This window comes from Oratosquilla oratoria, chromosome 28, assembly GCF_046742065.1.
Source record: "Oratosquilla oratoria isolate Oo_2021 chromosome 28, ASM4674206v1, whole genome shotgun sequence".
Lineage (NCBI taxonomy): Eukaryota > Metazoa > Arthropoda > Malacostraca > Stomatopoda > Squillidae > Oratosquilla > Oratosquilla oratoria.
In genome coordinates this window covers 2,504,343-2,530,045 of record NC_134804.1, presented here as the reverse complement: position 1 = coordinate 2,530,045, position 25,703 = coordinate 2,504,343, and the positions used below count along the sequence as shown (strand labels likewise).

At 42.1% G+C, this 25,703-nt stretch overlaps 1 protein-coding gene across 6 annotated transcripts in view; it reads right to left on the bottom strand.

Moving 5' to 3' along the window:
• LOC143040217 (uncharacterized) overlaps window positions 1–25,703 on the bottom strand; it is a 225,905-nt gene that overhangs the window by 175,594 nt on the left and 24,608 nt on the right. For all 6 annotated transcript variants that reach the window (XM_076210907.1, XM_076210905.1, XM_076210906.1 and 3 more), the window contains exons 2-4: window positions 21,163–21,312; window positions 18,892–19,009; window positions 18,591–18,722 (exon numbers count right to left, since the gene is read on the bottom strand). In XM_076210907.1, coding sequence (XP_076067022.1) covers window positions 18,591–18,722; window positions 18,892–19,009; window positions 21,163–21,312 — 400 coding nt within the window. The remainder of the gene's footprint in view (window positions 1–18,590; window positions 18,723–18,891; window positions 19,010–21,162; window positions 21,313–25,703) is intronic.

Genomic DNA, 25,703 nt, shown 5'->3' with positions numbered 1-25,703 from the left:
GACTAGTAAAAGAGATATGGAAGGCAGATGTGGAGGGAGTGAACATGAGGGGACGTCCTAGGATGAGGTGGATGGATGGGGTGAAGGGGGCTTTGGGGAAGAGGGGAATGTCTGTTGAGGAAGGATGGGAGAGGACAGAAGACAAGGGTGAGTGGAGAATGGTTGTATATGGATGATGTTGTGATGCATGAGGTGGAATGGGTGGGGGGATGGGGGGTGAGGTAGTACGTGTGAGCAAAATTTGACGCAGCCGAAGGGATTTCTCCCCGTCTTCTCCTTTTATGCATAGGGGGACGGAGAGGGGGGTCGCCGATTTAATGAAGAAGCCTTGCTGTGGATGTGCTGTGTCTTGCGACACTGCTTATGACCCAGGGCAGTGGACAAGGTGCAGGGATGACCCATCATCCAGGAGGTGCTAAGATAAGAGGGAGGGTGGAGGGGTGTGGAGTGTATTCAGGGATGGAATGGGTGGGAATGATTCTATGCCTTTTCCTTTTTTGGCTACCTCCCTTGTAAGGGGAAAAAAGCCTTGGTATATGTATGTACATATGTACATTTTGACTTTGTCATACTACTTGAATCCCTCTATTCAAATCACTTCTTTTCATTATTGCAATGTCTTCCTCTTTTTTCAATGTTTCAACCAGTTTCCAAAAAGAAGTATGGTGAGAGATTAAAGAATATTGCAAAGCATTATGCAATTCCTCTAAATTGTTGTTAGACCTGGGCAACTGTTTTGTCACTTTTTCTCGAACATTCCATATCTCATGTCATGCTCCATGATGAGTCACTGACACATAGATGCAAACATGGTGCCATAAATGCACATTCTAGCACAAGTCATATTGGCTTGCCATCCTTAATGAAAGAGCCTACTGATGTTAAGTAGGTTATCTTAGATTAGATAAGAATTAAATGTGAGTTAGGCTTTTTCTCATTCGAATGTCCCAGTTGCAGGTGGACTTACAAACCAGCAGCTGAGGAGTACACAACATAGGGAGGTTGGAGGTCGCCATGAATGATGCCTCGAAGATGTAGCATCCGCATTATTATAGGTGTTCTCCCTTTTGTTAGATAACTACAGACTGATAAATTGTAAGCTTTCTTCACACAAAAATAAAAAAGTGAATAGATTGTGTGAAGCCAAATAGAAGTAGGTTAGGTTTAAATTTATAAAAAAAAAACTGACACTTGCCACTGGCACTGTGTTGTGTGGTCTTGATATAAATCTAAGAGATGTGGGCACTGGTGTCTGACTCCCTCACTTGTGCCCCATGTATATCCCATATACACCAGGCTAAGGTAAATTGTACATTTTAACCTCTTCAGTACAGGCCTTAAATCTCGCGGGCAGCAGCCGCTGCCAGCCGTACGATGTGTCGTAATAATACTCGCATCATAAAATATAGTCACCGCTTATATCGATCGTTCTCTCTTTCACCCGTGAATTTTGATAACCATAGAAAATGTGATTAAAGACAGTTTAGAGAGTATGTAAAAACGCAGGGGCAACTACAATTAATATAATCAAGACGCCTTTATGGCAACCTCATGTATCCATTTGCTCCTCATGTCGCCTATGTATGGGGCACCGTATGGAAGGGGTTAATATCATGTGAATTAAATAATTCTGCACCTCACCATTCCATTGTCCTTGTGAAGTGAAAAAATCCCTTTAAAAGGCAAAATAGTGATGCTAGATACTGGATTGAGGAACTGTTCAAGTCACGGCCAAGATTTGATACATCTACAGGGTACAGATGTCTGTGACATCTCTACAAGAAAAGTTGGTGGCATCCTTGCTCCTCTTTGTCCTCTTACTTAGCCAATGTATGTTATTTCAAAGTAAGCAATATATTCTGGTGGGAAATAATGATCATCAGACAAATCAATGAATCCTTCATGCCATTTACAGGGAGAAATAATAATGCAGGAAAATATCAAATTCTATACTGAATTAATAATTTCCCTTATACTGTTGTCTCAATCCTAGTTCACATATTTTCTTGAAAATACATACATACATACATATACCAAGGGCTCTTCCCCCCCTTATGTGGGAGGTAGCCAAAGTCAAAAGACAAGTCCACTCCCACCCATTTCATCCCCACATATTCCACTCCTCCCTACCTCCTTTCTTGGCTCCTCCTGGATGACAGGTCATCCCTGCATCTCATCTACTGCCCTGGGTCAGATACAATGTAGCAAGACACAGCAAGGCCACTTCATTTAATCAGCAATACCCCTCTTTGTTCCCTCATGCAGAAAAAGAGATGGGGAGAAATCCCTTTGGGCTGTCGAGATAATATTCACACACACTCCCTAAGCCCCCCCCATCCCCAACCACTCCCTACCATGCATCACGGCATCATCTATACACAACCAATCTCTACTCACCCCTATCTTCTGTCTTCTCCCTTCCTTCCTCAACAGGTATTCCCCTTTCCCAATGCCCCTTTTACCCCATCCATCTCTTCCTTTGTCACCCCATCATGTTCACTCCTTCCACCTCTGCCTTCCACACCTCTTTTACTACTCTTTCTTCACTCATTCCTTCCATGTGTCCAAACCATCCCAATACTTTTTCATCAACCTTATCTACCAGCTCCCTTTCCATCCTTGCTCTCCTCCTCACATCCTCGTTTCTCACTCTATCCAGCTTAGTAATCCCTATCATACTTCTCAACCATTTCATTTGAAACACATTTAAACTCTTCCTCTATGTTCCATATTTCTGCCCCATACAGTGTTATCGGCACAATCTCCTCTCCACACAATCTCCTCTTAGCATCCATTCCCAAATGTTTATTTCTCATTACACTTTTTAATCACCCCAAGGTATTTACTTGCTTCTCTCAATCTACATTCTACCTCCACCTCCATTCCTCCCTTTCTCATCACATTCGCAACCAAATATTTAAAATCATCCACTTCCTCCAGTCTCTCTACCTTAATAATCACTTCCAATTTACTGCTATCCTCTCCTATATCTCACCACCTTACTTTTACCAACATTTATCTTCAACTTTTCTCCATTTTTTTTCTTAACCATCTCCAATCCCTAGCCCATTACCCTTGTGTTTACCTCTTGCACCACCCCCTTCCATGTATACATTGAACAACCATGGTGACATTATACCTCCCTGGTGAAGTCCCACCTTTACCTCAAACCACTCACTCTCTCCATTTCTAATTCTAACACATGCTCTAATACTCTCATAAAAACTCTTTATTACTCTTAACATCTTTCCTCCTATCCCATATATATGCAATACCTCCCACAGTGCCTTCCTGTCTACCTTGTCACAAGCCTTTTCCAAATCCATAAAGGCCCCAAAAAACATCCTTATCTTTTCCTATAGCTTTCTCACATATCTGTCTAACCACAAAACTCTGATCTACACAACTCCTACCTGTCCTAAAACCACACTGTTCCTCACCAATTACTCCCTCTGTTCCTCTCCTAATCCTCTCAATCAAGACCCTCCCATAAGCCTTCCCATACATACATATACCAAGGCTTTTTTCCCCTTACAAGGGAGGTAGCCAAAAAGAAAAAGGCATAAAACCATTTCCACCCATTCCATCCCTAAATACACTCCACCCCACCCTCCCTCTTATCTTAGCACCTCCTGGATGACAGGTCATCCCTGCACCTTGTCCACTGCCCTGGGTCAGAGGCAGTGTCGCAAGACACAGCACATTCATAGCAAGGCTGCTTCATTAAATCAGCGATCCCCCCATGCAAAAAAGGAGATGGGGAGAAATCCCTTCGGGCTGCATCAAATTTTGCTCACACATACTACCTCACCCCCCATCCCCCCACCCATTCCACCTCATGCATCACAGCATCATCCATATACAACCATTATCTATTCACCCGTCTTCTGTCCTCTCCCGTCCTTCCTCAACAGACATTCCCCTCTTCCCCAAAGCCCCCTTCACCCCATCCATCTATCTCATCCTAGGATGCCCCCTCATGTTCACTCCCTCCACATCTGCCTTCCATACCTCTTTTACTAGTCTTTCTTCACTCATTCTTTCCATGTGTCCAAACCATCCTAATACGCTTTCATAAACCCTATCTCCCAACTCCTTTACCACCCCTGTTCTCCTCCTTACCTCCTCATTTCTCACTCTATCTAGCCTAGTAACCCCCATCATACTTCTCAGACACCTCATCTCAAACACATTCAAACTCCTTCTCTCTTCCTCTACCGACGTTGGAGCAAAGAAGAGAGAGAGGTGACTTACTGACCATCTACAGAATCATGAAAGGCACAGAGATATTCGATAGAGAGAACTTACTAAACTGGGACAAGAGAAACACAAGAGGGCATGGAAAGAAAATAAAAAAACATAGCTACAGAAGAGAACTGAAGAAAAACAGTTTTCCACATAGAGTAGTGGACACTTGGAACAAACTGGATAATGAAACAGTATACGCAAAAACCATTCATGAGTTTAAAAGCAAACTAGACACTGCGAGATACAAAGGCGGGACACCACGAGCATAGCTCCCCTTCCCGCAAAATACAACTAGGTAAATACAACTAGGTAAATAGTCTCCTCTTAGCATCCATTCCCAAATGTCTATTCGTCATTACACTTTTTAATCCACCAAGGCTTCCCAACTACACTTAACAAATTGATCCCTTTGAAACTACTACACTCACTATCGTCCCCTTTTCCTTTATTAAGTGGAACAATACAGGCACTCCTCCAGTCTTCCAGCACTCTACCCTCTTACAGACAAACAGTAAACAACCTCACCAGCCAGTCCACCATCATTGTCCTTCCTGTTTTTAGACACTTCTCATGACACCCATCTAACCCATGGGCCTTACCTCCTTTCATCAATTTAATAACTGCTTTTACCTCATCTTTTCTTATTTCTCCTCTATTTTCCTCATTCATCACTGTCATTTTATTAGTGCTTTCCTTTGAAACTACCTTTCCCTCCCTATTCCTCCTTCACATTCTTGAAAACAGACTTACATAAATGGAAGTTGTGTACCTGGACAATTGTATACCAGATAACACTATAACTGGTTAATTAAAAAAATTATAAGGAATAAGGGATTTAAATATCTAATACACTAGGATATTAATACATACATATACCAAAGGCCCCCACTTACAAGGGAGGTAGGAAAAAAAAAAAAAAAAAGGCATAAAATCTACTCCCACCCATTCCATCTCTAACATACTCCATTCCCATTCATCCTTCCTCCATACCTTTTATCTTGGCTCCTCCTGGATGACAGCTCATCCCTGCATCTCACCCACTACCCTGGGTCAGAAGCAGTGTCACAAGACACAGCACATCCACAGCAAGGCCGCTTCATTAAATCAGTGACTCCCCCCTCTCCATCCCCTCATGCAGAAAAAGAGAAGACGTGGAGAAATCTCTTCAGGCTGCATCAAATTATTTTTTTCACACATACTCCCTCAACCTCCATCCCCCCACCCACTCCCTTTCATGCATCACAGTATCATTTATACACAACCATTCTCCATTCCCCACTATATTCGGTCTTCTCCTGTCCTTCCTTAACAGACATTCCCCTCTTTCCCAATGTCCCTTTTACCCCCATCAATCCATCTCATCCTTGGTTGCCCCATGTTCACTTCTACCTCTGCCTTCCACACCTCTTATACTAATCTTTCTTCACTCATTCTTTCTGTGTCCAAACCATCCCAATACTCTTTCATTAGCCCTATCTCCCAACTTCCTTTCCACCCCCGTTCTCCTCCTCACCTCATTTCTCACTCTATCTATCCTAGTAACCCCTATCATACTTTTCAGGCACCTCATCTCAAACACATTCAAACTCATCCTCTCTTATGCTCCATGTTTCTGCCCCAAATGCTGTTAGCACAATCTGGAACAGATGACTAGAATGAACTCTGGAGTACAGAGCTTTTTGCTAAGTTGGAGGAAACATCTAGTCTGGTATTGTATTAGGAAAGGGAGAGCTTTGCTTAACGAGTGACCAAAATGATTTATTACAGTAAATCCACTATGTGAAATAGAATTTAAAATGGAGGATGGTGAAGACGGACAAAAATATGGTGAACCAACTGAAAGAAGACTAGATGTAAGCAGGGTTGAATTGCCGTTAGGTGTCATCCCAAAAAAAGAGTTGTAATATGGAAACACCTCAACGAAATCAAAGGTATGATGAGAATAATAGTGGTTTTTCTGGGTTTGCAAGAGAAGGTAGAATATTAGGTAAAGGTATAGATTTAGAAAGGGAGACAAAGTATAAAAATATTCTACAAAATCAAGATTACAAAACTACATACATATACCAAAGGCTTTTTTCCCCCCTTACACGGGGGGTAGCCAAAAGAAAACCGCATAGAAACCACTCCCACCCATTCTATCCCCTATATACACCACTCCTCTCCACCCTCTTCAATCCATCTTATCTTGGCACTTCCTGGATGATGGGTCATCCCTGTATCTTGTCCACTGCCCTGGGTCAGAAGCAGTGTCGCAAGACACAGCATATGCACAGCAAGGCCGCTTCATTAATTTGTCCCCTCATGCAGAAAAGTAGATGGGGAGAAATCCCTTTGGGCTGTGTCAATTTATTTCTCAAACATACTCCCTCACCCCCCATCCCCCACCCATTACCCCTCATGCATCACAGTATCATCTATACACCTTTCTCCATTCACCCCTATCTTCTGTCCTCTCCCATCCTTCCTCAACAGACATTCCTCTCTTTTGTAAAGCCCCTTTTACCCCATCCATCCATTTCATCCTAGGACATCCCCTCATGTTTACTCCTTCCACACCTCTTTTACTAGTCTTTCTTCACTCATTCTTTCCATGTGTCCAAACCATCCCAATACTCTTTCATCAACCCTATCTCCCAACTCCCTTTCCATCCCCGTTCTTCTCCTCACCTCCTCATTTCTCACTCTATCTAGCCTCGTAGCCCTTATCACACTTCTCATGCATTTCATCTCAAACACATTCAAACTCCTTCTCTCTTCCTCTCTTATGTTCCATGTTTCTGCCCCATACAGTGCTGTCGGCATAAGCCCTACTTCATACAATCTCCTTTTAGCATCCATTCCTGAATGTCTATTTCTCATTACACTTCTTAATCCACCAAGGCATTTACTCACTTCTCTCAATCTACATTCTACCTCCACCTCCACTCCTCCCTTTCCTACCACATTCACACCCAAGTATCTAGAGCTATCCACTTCCTCCAGTCTCTCTCCCTTAACCACTTCACTCCGGGACTTAAATCTTGCGGGCAGCAGCCTATTGTTTGGTTAACAATAAGGTGGAGTAAAACGCTGCACGTCAAAAGTTAATATATATTGTACGTTAAAAGTAAAATCTACGTCTTCACACTCTTTCACCACAGTCAAGAAAAATGACCTAGATCCCACCGCTGCCACCATTTATTGTTTGGTTAACAATAAGGTGGAGTAAAACGCTGCACGTCAAAAGTTAATATATATTGTACGTGAAAAGTAAAATCTACGTCTTCACACTCTTTCACCACAGTCAAGAAAAATGACCTGATATGCACCCTACGAGAGCTCACGCTGTTCTCTCCATGCGTGACTAAGCACCGGGTGGTCTGATCCAAAAACAGTTGCTAATTCTAATTTATACAATTATTTTAATTATTCACTCGCACACAGAAATTTTACATTCATATACTTTCAGTTACATGACAACTTCAAATTTGATAGTAATAAGGATCTATATCCCATTCACTCAACTTTCGCATTACAAATAATTTGATAATTACTTAAGATGTACCAATGGCAATTATGGAAGTTCTCGAAGATTCACGCTGTGGCACGCATGTACAAACGCACATACAGAATTCTAACTACGCATTTACTAAATCTACATGTAGCATAATGCTAGCAAATTAAGAGTACAATAAGCCAATGCTAGCCGTACGATGTGTCGTAATAATACTCGCATCATAAAATATAGTCACCGCTTATATCGATCGTTCTCTCTTTCACCCGTGAATTTTGAAAACCATAGAGAATGTGATTAAGGGCATATTAGGGAGAATGTTAAAACTCAGGGGCGACTACAATAAATATAATCAAGACGCCGATATGGCAGCGTCGCGAATCCACTTGCTCCTCATGACGCCTACGTGTGCGGCACCGTATGGTAGGGGTTAATACTCACTTCCAGTCTGCTACCACTCTCTCCCCTTGTACATCTCATCACCTTACTTTTGCCCACATTTATCTTCACCTTCCTTATTTCACACACCTTCCCAAACTCTGTCAACTTCCTCAATCCCTCTGATCCTGCTACAGGTGCAGTGTTGTCAGCAAGCAACAACTGGCTTATCTCCCACTTTTCTCCATTTTCTTTAACCACTTCCATATGTGACGCCTACGTAGGTGGCATGAGGAGCAAGTGGGTTGTTGTTGTTGTTGTTGTCGTTCCCTAGACTGTCTGTCCGAGCAGTCCCGTCTCCCCAAGGAAGGCCACAGCCGAAACTGGGTTTTCCCACAAATCCTTTATAGAGTGTATGTTGTGTTGTTTGCGTGCATGATTGTGTATAATGCAGTCTTCCATTATGTGTTGTATGGTATGGGGTGAAGTGTTACATCCTGGGCAGCTGTTCACAACACGGTCGTCCAGCCTCTTCTGCAAGTGGGTACTCGATGATGCCGACGTCAGCATCTTGATTATATTTATTGTAGTCGTGCCTACGTAATTTCCATTCTCTCTAAACTGGCTTCATCAATTTTCTATGGTTATCAAAATACACGGGTGAAAGAGAACAAACAATTGAGCACTGACTTTATTTTTTATAATGCGATTATTATGACGCAACATCGCACGTCGGGCAGCTAATGCTGCCAGACATGCGATGTGCCCCGGAGTGAAGACGTTAACCATCTCCAACCCACTACCCTTGCTTTTACCTCTCACACCACCTCATCCATATATAGATTGAATAGCCAGGGTGACATAACACATCCCTGACAAAGTCCCACCTTTACCTCAATCCATTCACTCTCTCCATTTCTAATCCTAACACAAGCTCTAGTACTCCTGTAAAAACTCTCGACTGCTCTTAACAGCTTTCCTCCTATCTCATATATCTGCAATACCCCCACAGTGCCTTCCTGTCTACCCTGTCATAAGCCTTTTCCAGATCCATAAAAGCCCAAAAAACATCCTTCCTCTTTCCTATAGCTTTCTCACATATCTGTCTTACCACAAAGATCTGATCTACACAACCTCTACCCGTCCTAAATCCACACTGTTCCTCACCAATTACTCCCTCAGTGCCTCTCCTAATCCTCTCAATCAAGATCCTCCCATAAGCCTTCCCAATTACACTCAACAAGCTGATCCCTCTGAAACTACTACACTCACACTTGTCCCCCTTTCCCTTGTAAAGCAGAACTATACAGGCACTCCTCCAGTCCTCCGGTACTCTACCCTCTCTCCAACAAACATCAAATAACCTCACCAGCCAGTCCACCATAAGTGTACCTCCTTTTTTAAGACATTCTGCATGGCATCCATCCAGACCAGGTGCCTTACCTGTTCTCATCATCTTAACAGCTACTTTCACTTCATCTTCCTTATTTCTCCTCTGTTTTCCTAACTCATCACTCTCATTTTCTTAGCGCTTTCCACTGCAATTACCTTTCCCTTCCTATCCTCCTTCACATTTAGCAACTCCCTAAAATACTCTGCTCACCTTCCTCTTACTGCCTTCTCTTCCATTATCATCTCTTCATCTGCACCTTTTACCTTTTCTTCTCTACTTGATTCGCCTCCTCTTCCTCTCTTAATTTCTTTCCAAAACATCTTTTCATTACTTTCAAAATTTTCTGTCATACTCTTACCCCATTCCACATCTGCTCTCCTCTTTGCCTCCTTTTTCTTATGCTTTACTTTTCTCTTTTCTTTGTACCTTCTCTTCTACAACCTTCTTTGCTTCCTCATCCCACCAGTCACTACCCTTCCCTTCATTTCCTCCCATCCTTCTTGTTCCACATACCATCTTTGCACACCTTGTGACTCCCTCCTTAAACCATCCCCATTCCTCCTCCACTCCTAGTTCTACTCTATCCTTCACTCACACTCATCTCCTTACCCAGTTTCACCTTCATCCATATTAACCTCTTCACTCCGGGGCACATCGCACGTCTGGCAGCATTAGCTGCCCGACATGCGATGTTGCGTCATAATAATCGCATTATAAAAAATAAAGTCAGTGCTCAATCGTTCGTTCTCTTTCACCCGTGAATTTTGATAACCATAGAAAATATGATGAATCCAGTTTAGAGAGAATGGAGGTTACATAGGTACGACTACAATAAATATAATCAAGATGCCGACGTCGGCATCATCGCGTACCCACTTGCTTCTCATGACGCCTACGTAGGCGTCACCGTATGGAAGTGGTTAACCTTGAAGAAACCTCCTTCCACTCCACTACACGTTTACCTATCTCTTCACTTACAAGTATAGCCAGCCCTTCTCTCCCTCACCCTCTCTTCACTCCTGGGAACCTCCCAACTATACTCCCAAACTCACACTCGCCCCTCCCTCTCAATATAGATTCACTCAAAGCCAACACATCCATCTTTCTTCCCACAAACATACTGCCTATCTCTTCCCTTTTACTCTTATCTGTACTACATTCACTCACATAAAAAGACCCAAACCTTAGGGTACTGGTTGGAAAACCAGTCCTAATCCCTTTCCCGTTTTTGTCACCTCTTACAATTCAAGTGGGAATACTTGGTAGCAGCATTCTGTCCCCCACTACAGGGTAGGTGAAACAAGGAAATGAATATTCAGAGAAATGGTACAGGACAGCAACAAGGAGTTGGGGGACAGCATCACGGAGGTACAGTAGCAGTATAATAAAAGTGTCATAATTTCTCTGTGAACAGAGTTATCTATCACAGACCAAATGATGTATGGCTCCGGTCCTTAGGGGTACCCCATATAGACCCTAAAGTATCAACTGCATGCTATTTTGCCACAACAACATGCAGCCAATACCCCAGAAGAGACCTGAAAAAGAACAGCTTTCCCCGCAGAGTGGTGGATGTATGGAACAAACTAGACGAAACAATGTGTACAAAAACCATACACAAATTTAAGAGAAATTTAGACACTGCGAGATACAATGACAGGACACCACGAGCATAGCTCCTCTTTCTATGATACAACAAGGTAAATAGAGCTGCAGTGCTTATTAATCAGCTGATTTAGTGCATTCTAGGAATGGCATCATTAGCCTTTGGGGCAGGCTGTAATTTTTTTTTCTTGACTTCTTAATAAAATGTAAATCACTTTTTCTTCCTACAAGTGATATTGTCTGGTTTGGGTAACTAATACATATGAACAAAACAACTGAAAGGCATAGAGTTTTACCATCTACCTATCAGTTCCTCTTTAAAGAAACATACATATACCAAGGGCTTTTTCCCCCTTACAAGGGTGGTAGCCAAAGTCAAAAGGCATATACCCACTCCCACTCATTCCACTCCCATTTACCACCCCTCCCTCCCTTTTTTCTTGGCTTCTCCTGGATGATGGGTCATCCATCTTGCCCATTGCCCTGGGTCAGAAGCAATACATCAAGACACAGCACATCCACAGCAAGGCAGCTTCATTTAATTGGCGACCCCCAGTTCCCGTCCTCTAAGGCAGAAACACTGAAGATGGGGAGAAATCCCTTTGGGCTGCATCAAAATATCATTCACACATAATCACTCCCTACCCCCCCTTCCCTCTCCCTTCCATGTATCATAGCATCATCCACATGCAGCCATTCTCCACTCACCCCTACCTTCTGCCTTCTCCCTTCCTCAACAGAATATCCCCCTCTTGCTCAACACCCCTTTCACCCCATCCATCCATCTCATCCTCAGTCACCCCCTCATGTTCATTCCTTCCACCTCTGCCTTCTACACTTCTTTTACTAATCTTTTTTCACTCATTCTTTCCATTTATCCAAACTATCCCCATCTCCCATCTTCTTCTCCACCCCCGCTCTCCTTATTTCTCACTCTATCCAACCTTGTAACTTCTACCATACTTCTCAAACATTTCATCTCAAACACATTCAAACTTTTCTTATGTTCCATTCTATGCTCCATACAATGCTGTCAGCACAATCACCCTTTCCTATAATCTCCTCTTAGCATCCATTCCCAAATATCTATTTCTCATTACACTTTTTAATACCCCAAGGCACTTACTCGCTTCTCTCAATCTACAATCCACCTCCATCCACACTTCTTTTTCTGCTACTTATGACCCCAAGTACCTATAGTTATTCACTTCCTCCAGCCTCTCTCCTTGCCTCACTTCCAAATTGCTGCCATCCTCTCCCCTTGTACATATCACCTTACTCTTACCCACATTTACCTTCAACTTTATCCTCTCACATACCTTTCCAAACTTTGTCACTAACTTTCTTAATCACCCCCTCCAATCTTATCACAACCACAGTGTTGTCAGCAAACAACTGGCTTATCTCCCACTTTTCTCCATTTTCTTTCACAATCTCCAATCCCCTGCCAATTACTCTTACATACCTCCCACATCACCCCATCCATGTACATACTGAATAGCCATGGTGACATGACACATCCCTGGCACAGTCCCACTTTTATCTCAAACCACCGGCTCTCTCCATTTCTATTTCTAACACAGGCTCTACTACTCCCATAAAAACTCTTGACTGCCCTTAACCCCTTCCATACGGTGCCGCACAAGTAGGCGTCATGGGGAGCGAGTGTATTCGCGAGGCTGCCATATCGGCGTCTTGATTATATTTATTGTAGTCGCCCCTCCATAATGACATTCTTTCTAATTCTTTTGTAATCACATTTTCTATGGTTATCAAAATTCACAGATCGATCGTGACTATATTTTATGATGCGAGTATTATTACGACACGTCGTACGGCTGGCATTGGCTGCTGCCACCGAGATCTAAGTCCATGACGCCTACGTGTGCGGCACCGTATGGAAGGGGTTAACCACTTCAGTACGACTCAAACTCTCGCACACAGCATCAGCTGTCATATGTAATTTGCATCAAACTACTCGCATTATAAAATATAAAGTCACTGCTGTATTACTCATTCTCTTTTACTCTGAGAAATAATAAACACAAATAATGTGATCAAACCAGTTCACAGAATCCAGGGGTAACTCATGTACAACTACAAGAAAAATATATAATCAAGATGCCTACGCCAGCATCCTCATATACCTACTCACAGCTCATGACATCTACATAGGCATCATGGAAGTGGTTAACAGCATTCCTCTGATCCCATATATCTGCAAAACCTCTCACAGTGAAACATACAGAAATATCAAAATTGAAATACACCCGATTCTTTCATTCCTTTTTGATTTTTAAATACTACCTGGTCTACACAAGAATATATTCAGCCACACATAAATATTTGGGCCATCCAATATCTACATCCCTCATTCCTTTCAATTTTCACAATTACCAGTTATGCAGTTATCTGGTAAGCAATTATCCAGGCACATAATTGTCCAGGACACATAATCTGGGATGCAACTAAATCTATTAATTAACAGTGTGTCAGTGAATTATGACACCAGAATTATGGAAGAAAATAAAGTAAATGAAAAGTATATCATTAAGCCCAATTTTTACTGAACAGAGAATATGACTTATCTATCCATATACCAAGGGCTTTTTTTCCCCTTACAAGGGAGGTCGCTAAGTCAAAAAGCAAGTACCCAATCCCACCCATTCCACTCCCATCTACCACCCTTTCCTCCCTTTCATCTTTGTTCCTTATGGGTGACAGGTCATCCTATCTCGCCCACTGCCCTGGGTCAGAAGCAATGAAGCAAGACACAGTTGTCACGTCACACTGGGTTCATACTCGTGATGTGACATATTTATTCCTTGAGCATAATTACACTGTTATGCTACCCCTTTGTGTGAGAATGAACAATGACTCCTTGTCCGCTAAGGCCGTTGACCTGGAACGCGCGCGAAAGCTCTCGTAGGCAAGCGGCGGAGTGATACGAAGCCAACGCCGCCCGCTAGCTGAGGTCAAGGGGCGCGTGAATCGAGAAGGCGAAGTAGTGCCTCCCCTCCTTTCTACCTCATTGTCTTGTAGGTTAAGGTATAAGCTAGGGAATTATTGTGAACCCTCTCCATGCATAAATAAAGGAAGTAATGGATGTGTGGAGTTGGGTGGATAGGGATAGGAAATGTATTTTAAGATAAGTTGGCATTGGGCAATAGCACTTGTGTTGTGCAGTTGGGGTATAAATCAGGGGGTGAGATCACCCACGCTGCTCCCTCCGCACTCGACCTCTGCGCATTGTCGGTACTTGTAAGTAAGAGATATTCTCATTAGTTGTGTTAATAAATATTTCGGTGATTTTGTATATCTTCTTTCTTTATCCTGGCGTGTTGGACGTATCTATAAAGGGGCGATTATTCTCTGAGACTCTGGATTGTATGAATTACTCAAACTCTGTTTTAGAGTTTGATGTAACACACAAAAACTGAGCTTAGGGCATGACATAAATGGGGGCCTCATGACCGGGATACACTCCGCCGCCAGATAGAGGAATTAGTGTATGCAAAAGCATTGAGAAATTATTTTCAAGTAAAAACGCAAGCCGCCAAGCGATCAAAACCGTGATCGATCATACAAACGCAAGCAGATTGGCTTCATTGTTTACATTTCAGCAACGCGTTACCTATGGTATTGTAGTTGTTTTCTTCTTTTATACGATGTCTTACCCAAACACCCCAGCTAGTTCTAGGAGTAGCCCTAGTTTTGAAGGATTCCCACAGGTGAGAGAAGGGGAAAGTGACATAGAAAGCAGGAGAGGGAGCCCTCACACTGGTGATATAGAATTCGAACAAAGTAGGAGGCTAAGGAGCGAGAGATACTTCGAACTGGGGGAAGACAAAAATGACAGCATTAGGTATTATAACGCAAGGAGCAATTTTAGTGAGGGTGAAGTAGAAGGGAACATACGTAGGATGCAAGAGACAGAAATTCATTATTATGGGGAAGTTCCCCAATCCAGAAATTATGACATAGAAGATAGAAAAAGTGAGGTTAGATCAGGGGGTAGACTAGTCAGTAAGGAAAGGGAATATACATACAGACAAAGGCCGGACACACCACAAGAAACAGGTAGACACTATTATAGAGAGGAAGGTAGGGAGACCCCAAAAATGGGAAGAAGATATAGTATGGAGTCAGATAGGATTGGTTATGAACGGTTCCCACAAGAGAGGGGAAACTACTACGACATGATAGACGATATGGACAGGTTTAGGATAGGTAGGGATCCCAGAGTAGAATCGGGAACGAATATTATCCTAGGAGAGGACTGGAGACATGGGGGACACGAGTGGGTGTGGAACAGGACATCACACTCACCAACAAGCGGGGACCTGTAGTGGGGGAAATGACATCGACAATATCATTAAAGCTTCTCACATTATAGCTAAATTTAATGAAGAGGACCCAGATTTGTTTTTTTCGTCATTTGAAGGCCTGGCTAAACAATTAGGATGGAGAAGGAACATTTGGCCAGTCATGATAAGATCAAACCTCCCCCCTAGGGCATTAGCAGTGTATAATATGTTTGACGGGGAGGGAGTCTATAATTATAGTCAGATTAAAGATGAAATATTAAAGGTATATGAGGTTACCCCGGAGTACTTCAGGAAGAAGTTTAGGGAAGAGGAAAAGGATGTCAGCAAGGGCTACGTCGCCATGGCCAGGAAACTAAAGGGCGATCTCGCGAGATGGATGCGTGCTGAAAATGCGGTCAGTGCTGAGGATGTATTAGAAGTATTTGTCAAAGAACAATTCATAAACATGCTAAGCAATGAAGCCAGACTGCATGTCACCACGCAGAAATGTGATACCTTAATGGATGCGGCTAGGCTTGCTGAGAATTTCTCGTTGCGGGTTAACGAAAGTCAGGGTCAGAAAGGAAGTACCACTCGACAATATAGAGGCGCGAATGCGGTTCCGAGCCAAAGGTATGCTAGACCTCAGGTAGGAGATAATTGGAGGAAGACACAAAGGTGTCCCTACAGGCAAGAGATGGGAGAGAAGCAGTCCAAACAAGGGATTTTCTGTGTACAGGAAAGAGAGTTACGCCCGGAAAAGGGAAAAGGGTGCCCCCCTCATGAGGAGCTGAATCAAGGGATGGAGAGTTGCCCCATGGTGAAATACAGCGAGGATACACAAGACCAGAAACCAGGGCAGAATGGTGAAAGGACCGAGGGGAAGGTAGCATATAACCCCATAGGAAAGGGTAGAATAGACGAGACAAGCAGCAGGGAAGTAAGCCTGGAGTGGTTGCCCTATGTGAAGGATGCTAACATAGGAATAGGAAGGAGTAAGAAGAAGATCGCTGTGAAGGTTCTTCGGGATACAGGGGCAGCCCGCACTATCATAAGGCCAAACTTGATACCGGATCTAGAAGGGGAGAGTATAGGTCAATTCTCTATGGTACTAGCAGGAGGAGTGACAAAATCATCGCCCTTAGTTAGAATGTCATTGGAGTTAGAAGGTCAGACAGCAGATGTAGAGGTAGGAGTAGCAGAAATCCCCGTGAAGGGAATAGATATACTACTAGGAAATGACATAGGCAAACCGGTCCATATCCGACTCAAGACTGTAGATAGACCCCTACCCAAACTGACGCACACCCAGAATGACGGCAGCAGGGCTGATATGGCAGATCCTGTGGCCCTCATCACCAGGAGCCAAGCCAAGAAGGCGCGAGAGGAGGAGCAACGAGGGGAATTGGACCTAGACCCCCTGCTCGACCATATCCATGTAGACGCATCCTCAGAAGAATCCCAACACAGGAGGAGAGAAGTAAGACTGACAACGAATGAGGAAGGACCGGAAGGCCAGGGAGAGGAACCCTTGGCCGAGGAAGTTATCCATGGGATGGCCATGGGCAAGGAAGAACTCATCCGACTCCAACATGAAGATCCTGGGTTAGAAGATATACGCCGAAGTGTGGAAAAGGAGGAGAAGAATGGCAAGGGAGCATTCATCGTTGAAAACGGCGTGATCCTGAGAAGACACAGGACCCCTGATAAGGTAGGAGGGGATAATATATTACAAATTGTAGTGCCGCGGGCGATGAGAAGGAAGATAGTTGAGATCGCACATGAACTCACATGCGCCCATCTTGGGATCTCAAAAACCAAACAGGCCATATCGGCGCACTTCTTCTGGCCTCGGATGTCAGAGGATATCAAGGAACTAATCAATCAATGTGCGGTGTGCCAAGTAACGGGGAAACCCAATGATACTCCGAGAAAGGTTCCTATGTGCCAAGTACCAGTCATTGAGGAACCTTTCTCCAAGGTGGTTGTCGATTGTGTAGGTCCCCTCCCAAAGACCAAGTCGGGGAAACAGTACCTCCTCACCATCATGTGCATAGCTACTCGATACGCTGAAGCGATCCCCTTGTCAAATATTAAGGCCAAGACAATAACAAAGGCCCTAATGTCTTATTTTAGTAAAACTGGGTTCATACTCGTGATGTGACATATTTATTCCTTGAGCATAATTACACTGTTATGCTACCCCTTTGTGTGAGAATGAACAATGACTCCTTGTCCGCTAAGGCCGTTTACCTGGAACGCGCGCGAAAGCTCTCGTAGGCAAGCGGCGGAGTGATACGAAGCCAACGCCGCCCGCTAGCTGAGGTCAAGGGGCGCGTGAATCGAGAAGGCGAAGTAGTGCCTCCCCTCCTTTCTACCTCATTGTCTTGTAGGTTAAGGTATAAGCTAGGGAATTATTGTGAACCCTCTCCATGCATAAATAAAGGAAGTAATGGATGTGTGGAGTTGGGTGGATAGGGATAGGAAATGTATTTTAAGATAAGTTGGCATTGGGCAATAGCACTTGTGTTGTGCGGTTGGGGTATAAATCAGGGGGTGAGATCACCCACGCTGCTCCCTCCGCACTCGACCTCTGCGCATTGTCGGTACTTGTAAGTAAGAGATATTCTCATTAGTTGTGTTAATAAATATTTCGGTGATTTTGTATATCTTCTTTCTTTATCCTGGCGTGTTGGACGTATCTATAAAGGGGCGATTATTCTCTGAGACTCTGGATTGTATGAATTACTCAAACTCTGTTTTAGAGTTTGATGTAACACACAAAAACTGAGCTTAGGGCATGACACAGTACATCAACAATAAGGCCACTTCATTTAATCGGCAACCCTCTCATCTCCTTCCCCTCATGCAGGAAGTAGAGAAGATGAGGAGAAATCCCTTCAGGCTGCATCAAAATATCATTCACACATAACCATTCCCTACTCTCCCACCATCCCCTCCCATCCTAGCATCACAGTATCATCTATAAACAGCCATTCTCCACTCACCTCTATCTCCTATCTTCTTTCTTCCTTGTTCAACAGATATTCCCCTTTTGCTCAAAGCCCCTTTCACCCCATCCATCTCATCCTTGATTGTCCCCTTCACTTTTTCTTCACTGACCACTGATCTTCATAACATATTTAAAATTCTTTCAACTTACCAGATTGTTTATAACCAGGAGATCTTATCAACTTATCATAGCCAGTCATTTCATCCTCAGATTTGTCAATCCAAACCAAGGCTGGGGTCAACTCCATCAAGATGGAACCAAGCTGATCATCTTGATTAGTACCTAAGACAGTCAATCCATCTCAGTAATAAGTATAATATTCAATATTTCAAGATGTGAGGTTATAACTATTTGAAAGTTTATTCTCAAAAATTGTTCTCCAAGTTATCAAGCAACCACACTCCATGTTATACATAAATTAAAACATAATTGGTACCATTAAACTACCTACCAGTTGACATGGCTTGTACATGTTCAGCAATAGTAACTAACTTTTTCCTCTCCAAATTCTTGACCTCAGACTTTAAGGTCTCCAAACTAAAGAGCTGATACCAATTTGTATTGCAAACCTAAAATAAAAGATGAACTTGATTCTTAAAAACATATTAAAGAAGATTTAACAATCTTGCTCATGTCATGTATTACTTTGAAACAAAATAATGGATCTTATTTTCTATGAATTCACTAGGTGAATTACTTGGACATTTTAATGTGTTTTTCAGTTAGGAATTTATCTTTAAACAGCTCTAAACATCAATACTTTACTCGTTCTTCTTCAATTGAGTTCTCCCTTAGCTTAATTTCCAATTAAGCACATTGAATGCAATCTACTCAATTTGTCAACTGCTCTTTTAAGAAAATTGTACTTTTTTACACTAGGTTCACCCATCTTTGCTTACATTTCCATTTGTTAGATGTGTTCCTAATTAACAAATGTGGTTTCCAAGTTATTCTTTTTCAGTAATCATTTTATCATTCTCATTTCAGAAAAAGTGAACTTGCAAAATATATTGAGTGATCTCAACAAGGCGTAAGTAGGTTTGAAGATGACAAAAGTAGTATTCAACTCCAAAGTTCTAAGTAAAACAATTATAATCAGTGGTGAGAATTTCTATAAAATTCAGAAATATAGTAATTTAGGGTAGATGCTTAAACTAACAAAAATAAATGAAAATAGAATAAAAAGGTGTACAATTGGTTAGAAGATGTTTGATAAATTTAGGAACATCACAAGGAATTTTCTATCTTTTGCCTAAAATACAAAGTTTACAACCAAAGTGTAATACCACCTATAATCTACAGAAAATGATGAATGCAATATAAACAGTTATAGAGTGCACACAAGAGAATGGAGAGATCAGAGCTGGGAATAATGCTGAAAGACCGGAAAAGGTTAACCTGGGTGAGACAACAGACTGATAATGGAGCGGGTGTGGACTCGTGTTGGGAAGTCAGCCAGAGTGGAAGATGAGAGATGGAGGAAGTCTATTATTAACTGCATACCAGAAAGTGGAAAGGATGAAAGAGGAAGACCAGATAGATGGTGGAGAAATGAGACACAAGCTTGCATGAGTGACATGTCAGAGGTTGGTGCAATCATGCAACTCAGAAGTATTTGGGAGAGGCTGATGTTCAGCAGTAGAGTATGAATAGCTGACTGATAGACTGAATCAGTTACTGTCTCACTCTTCTTTGCCCCACTGTTATCAATATCAGTTTCCAATATTTTGCAGATGTTAAACCTTTCAGACTGATAATCTAATTCAAGATGGCTTCCTGCACCTTTTCCAGCTTAATTCCAGCCTATAATTTTGTGGGTGTTCCATACCAAGCTAGCAGTAATTTTACCAAGTAAGTACACATGGATTTTGAACAATTTTCACAAATGAACTAAGAAACATCCTTTTCTTACTAATCACTGGAGCAACTCCAAGAATCTGCTGCTTTTATCATTTCCTACCAACAAGTATTATGCACAGCTGAGTAAAGAAGTTCCTCAACACTTTCTGGTGTGCAGCTTTGCAAACTATACTGAAAACCATCCAAAGTATTTGTTGAGAATGAACAAATTAAATATCTTGTTTACATTTCTTACCAAGACTTTCAGAACTTCACATCTTCAGCATGATAACCAAGGATAGAAGTACTGGTTACTGTTGACAATATACTACCAACTATGCAATTTAAAACACTTTCAATAACAATATATCCTAGTAAAGTGTTAAAGAACTTGTTTTCCCAATTGAATGATACTATAGTGTACATTATCAATCAATACTTTCCCTTTCTCTTGCAGGAGACTCACAACCTCATGGAAACCATCCATGGTCACTGGTTCAGCACTAAATCATTCAGTGAAGAGATTTTATGGAACTGTATGGAGTGAGTGAAAAATAATATAGAAGAGAATGTTTTACATCTTCTCTGTGGGGGTTGCATTTAGGGGATTTAGTTCCTTAGGTTGCCAGGCCAATTCTGTGTTGGCACCGTTTCAGTGTTGGATGATGACCTGAATACAGGCATGCCAGTGCAATTCATGCTTGTTTTGGGGGGTAATGTCTCTTAAGCTCATTTCTAGTGGGATGAGGGAGTAGGGGGTGGTCATCTGGTGAAGTAGAGAATTTGGCAGTCTATTACAAGAGTTGTAATAATATCACTAGTCCCAGAAATTGTGAAAAACATGGCATGTGTACAATCTAATGGAAAATAGCAAAGAGCTTACCTTTACCAATTTTTGTTCTTTTACAAATGATGAAAATATAAAGTGCTGGATTTTACAACACTGTGAAGGTATTCCTGTAATAACTTGACATACTAAACTTAATTTTGATTCTGTTTTCCCTATAATACTGTATAGTATATCTCTTGCTTCCTGAAAAAGAAAAAGATCAACTATTAATATACATAAATATACCAAAGGCTTTACCCCCTTACATGGGGGGGTAGCCAAAAAGAAAAAGGCATAGAAATCACTCCCACCCATTTAATTTCCCATATATTCCACTCCCCTCCACCCTCCTATTTTGGCACCTCCTGGATGACGGGTCATCCCTGTATCCTGTCCACTGCCCTGGGTCAGAAGCAGTGTCGCAAGACACTGCTAAATGATATGCTATTCATTAAAAAGTATATTAGGTTGTTCAACCCCTATAATTTCTACTGTACTACTATTAGTTGTAAAAATGTGAGATTGAAGTCTGGTTTCTGTTAGAAAAAATCAATACATATATATAGTCATATTATTTTCTACTCTTTTTGGCTTTATTAGCAAATTCTGCACTAGTGCTTTACTATTCAATTAGTATGTAAAAGAGATTTGCTGCATCATATTCTATATTGTATTATTTGTGACACCTATCTTCTCTGGTCTTGTTGTTTATTTCAGGTTTCTATATTTCTATATTTGAAAGTAATAAAAAGATGTTTTGGAAAGAAATTAAAAGAGGAAGAGGAGGTGAATCAAGTAGAGAAGAAAAGGTAAAAAGTATGGATGGAGAGATGATAATGGAAAAGAAGGCAGTAAGAGGAAGATGGGCAGAGTATTTTAGGGAGTTGCTAAATGTAAAGGAAGATAGGAAGGGAAAGGTAGTTGCAGTGGGAAGTGCTAAGAAAATGACAGTGATGTATGTGGAAAATGAAGGAGAAATAAGGAAAGATGATGTGAAGGCAATTGTTAAGATGAGGGGAGCAGGTAAGGCACCTGGGTTGTATGGGTGTCATGCAGAATGTCAAAAAAAGGGAGGTACAGTGATGGTGGACTGGCTGGTGAGGTTATTTGATGTTTGTTGGAGAGAGGGTAGAGTACCGGAGGACTGGAGGAGTGCCTGTATAGTTCTGCTTTACAAGGGAAAGGGGGACAAGTGTGAGTGTATTGGTTTCAGAGGGGTCAGTTTGTTGAGTGTAGTTGGGAGGGCTTATGGAAGGGTTTTGACTGAGAGGATTAGGAGAGGAACAGAGGGAGTGATTGGTGAGGAGCAGTGTGGGTTTGGAACAGGTAGGGGTTGCGTAGATCAGATTTTTGTGGTAAGACAGATACATGAGAAAGCTTTAGGAAAAGGCAAGATTTTTTTTTTTTTTTTTTTTTTTTGGGGGGGGGGTTTTTGGATTTGGAAAAGGCTTATGACAGGGTAGACAGGAAGGCACTGTGGGAGGTACTGCAGATATATGGGATACGAGGAAAGCTGTTAAGAGGAGTCAAGAGTTTATGAGTGGTAGAGCCTGTGTTAGAATCGGAAATGGAGAAAGTGAGTGGTTTGAGATAGGGGTGGGACTTCACCAGGGATGTGTTATGTCTCCTTGTCTGTTCAATTTACACATGGATGAGGTGGTGCAAGAGGTGAAAACATGAGTAATGGGTTGGGGATTGGAGATGGTTAAAGAAAATGGAGAAGAGTGGGAATGCGTCAGTTGTTGTCTGCTGATAACACTGCACTTGTGGCAGGATCTGAGGAGGGATTAAAGAGGTTAGTGACAGAGTTTGGGAAGGTGTGCAAAAGAAGTTGAAGATAAATGTGGGTAAAAGTAAGGTGATGAGATGTACAAGGGAAGAATGTGGCAGCAAACTGGAAGTGAGTATTAAGGGAGAGAGACTGGAGGAAGTGGATAGTTTTAGATACTTGGGTGCAAAAGTGGTGGGAGATAGAGGAGTGGAGGTGGAATGAAGATTGGGAGAAGCAGGTGAATGCCTTGGGGGATTGAAAAGTGTAATGTGAAGTAGATATTTGGGAGTGGATGCTGAGAGGAGATTGTATGAGGGAGTGATTGTGCCGACGGCATTGTTTGGGGCACAAACATGAAACATAAGAGTGGAAGAGAAGAGTTTGAAAGTGTTTGAGATAAGTAAGTTTATTTGGCATTGCAGCAATATTCATGAAGTGCAGATAATGAAAAGAACACATAGTTCGAAATAACAATTACAATTGCCGAGGATAACACAAAAAAGCATGTAAGCATTCCACTGTGGATGCTGAGAGGAGATTGTATGAGGGAGTGATTGTGCCGATGGCACAGTATGGAGCAGAAACATGGAACATAAGAGTGGAAGAGAGGAGTTTGAAAGTGTTTGAGATAAGTAAGTTTTTGGCATTGCAGCAATATACATGAAGTGCAGATAATAAAAAGAACTCATAGTTCAAAATAATAATTACAATTGCTGAGGATAACACAAAAAAGCATGTAAGCTTATTTCCACTGTGGATGCTGAGAGGAGATTGTATGAAGGAGTGATTGTGCCGATGGCACAGTATGGAGCAGAAACATGGAACATAAGAGTGGAAGAGAGGAATTTGAATGTGTTTGAGATAAGTAAGTTTTTGGCATTGCAGCAATAAACATGAAGTGCAGATAATGAAAAGAACACATAGTTCAAAATAACAATTACAATTGCTGATGATAACACAAAAAAGCATGTAAGCTTATTTCCATTGAGAGATGAAGTGCCTGAGAAGTTTGATAGGGGTTACTAGGCTGGACTGAGTGAGAAACAAGGTGGTGAGGAGAACTGGGATGGAAAGGGAGTTGGGAGATTGTTAGAAGAAGATATATGACACGTCACAGGACGTCACACTATGAAAAAATAGATATCAAGCATATGATGTCGTGTACATTGCAGAAGCAGCACCAAGTGGTTGTTGAGCATCAGGTCTAACCAGAACCCGACCAGAAGCCACAACTAGAATTAGGCTGATCTGACCTTGACCTCTTAGGACATCTGGTCTGTATCAAAGACAACCATTGAGAAGCGTACGTTCACAAAAGGAATTATCCATATTATTTTTTTCACCATGTATGATTGAAATAAGCCATGTCCTTTCTTTGTATCATCCTTGTAAATATTTCTATTGAGTAAATCACTCAACCATGTAAATACCTATTTCTGTCACATTTTAAATATTACTGTACGACCAAAAAATGATGTAGTGGCAACCATCACAGCCTTTGTGGTCAGTTGCCTTGGTTCCTCACAAGATCTCGAATGGCTCTGAACAAGATAATGGCTATGATTTACTAGAGTAAATCTGTAGAACAAAGCAGCCTTTTACTTGCTCTGCTACTCACATCGCCTCCAAAGTGTGGATAAAACCTTCCACATTTGCAGGTGGCAGTGGTGGGATTCAAACCTTGTCACAAGCCAACATTACTATAAGGCAATCAATTTCAACATAGCCAGCCACAATACTACATGACAATCAACTCTAATGTAGCCAGCACATTAATAGCCACAGGCCTCCTTGCCAATTCACCTGCCATTGCCCAGCACCATGGACAAAACCCCTATCCTAGGACCACTACCGCATGTGGACAAGTTGACCACCCACCCGCCATTGCCACACATGAGCCTTCATCCAGACTTGTTTTTCCAACCCCTCCATGGGCCCACTTCTCAAAGGAAGTATATTTCTACACTACAGGTCCTGATATATATATATATATACAATGATATCTTGATATATGAAATTATTTCATTCTGTGACCACCATCATATATAAAAAAAATTGTACAGTCATCCCTCATTATTCATGGGGAATACGTTCTCAAAACCCCCATGAATGGCTAAATCGTGAATACTCTTTTTGAGAAAACCACTGAAAATCTACAGAATATCACCACCAAAACTCACACTCTCTTGCTTCATTCTAGCCACACTTCTCTACTAACAGTTGAAACATGCTATGTCTTCCACTTATAATAAATTCACTTCTCATATATCAGCGGTTAACAAGTATAATTTACATACATTTACCAAAGGCTTTTTCCCCCTACATGGAGGGTAGCAAAAAAAAAAAAAAAAAAAAAAAGCACAGAAACCACTCCCACCCATTTCATTTCTCATACATTCCACTCCCCACCACCCTCCTTCCCATCTCAGCACCTCCTGGATGACGGGTCATCCCTGCATCCTGTCCACTGCCCTGGGTCAGAAGCAGTGTCGCAAGACACAGCACATCCACAGCAAGGCCGCTTCATAAATTTGGTGACCCCCCCTCTCTGTCCCCCCATGCATAAAAGGAGAAGACGGGGAGAAATCCCTTCGGGCTGCATCAAATTTTTTCTCATACATACTTTCTCACCCCCTATCCCCCACCCACTCCCCCTCATGCATCACAGCATCATCTATACACAACCCCTCTCCATTCACCCCTATCTTCTGTCCTCTCCCATCCTTCCTCCACAGACATTCCTCTCTTTTGTAATTCCCCTTTCACCCCATCCATCCATCTCATCCTAGGACACCCCCTCATATTCACTCCTTCCACCTCTGAC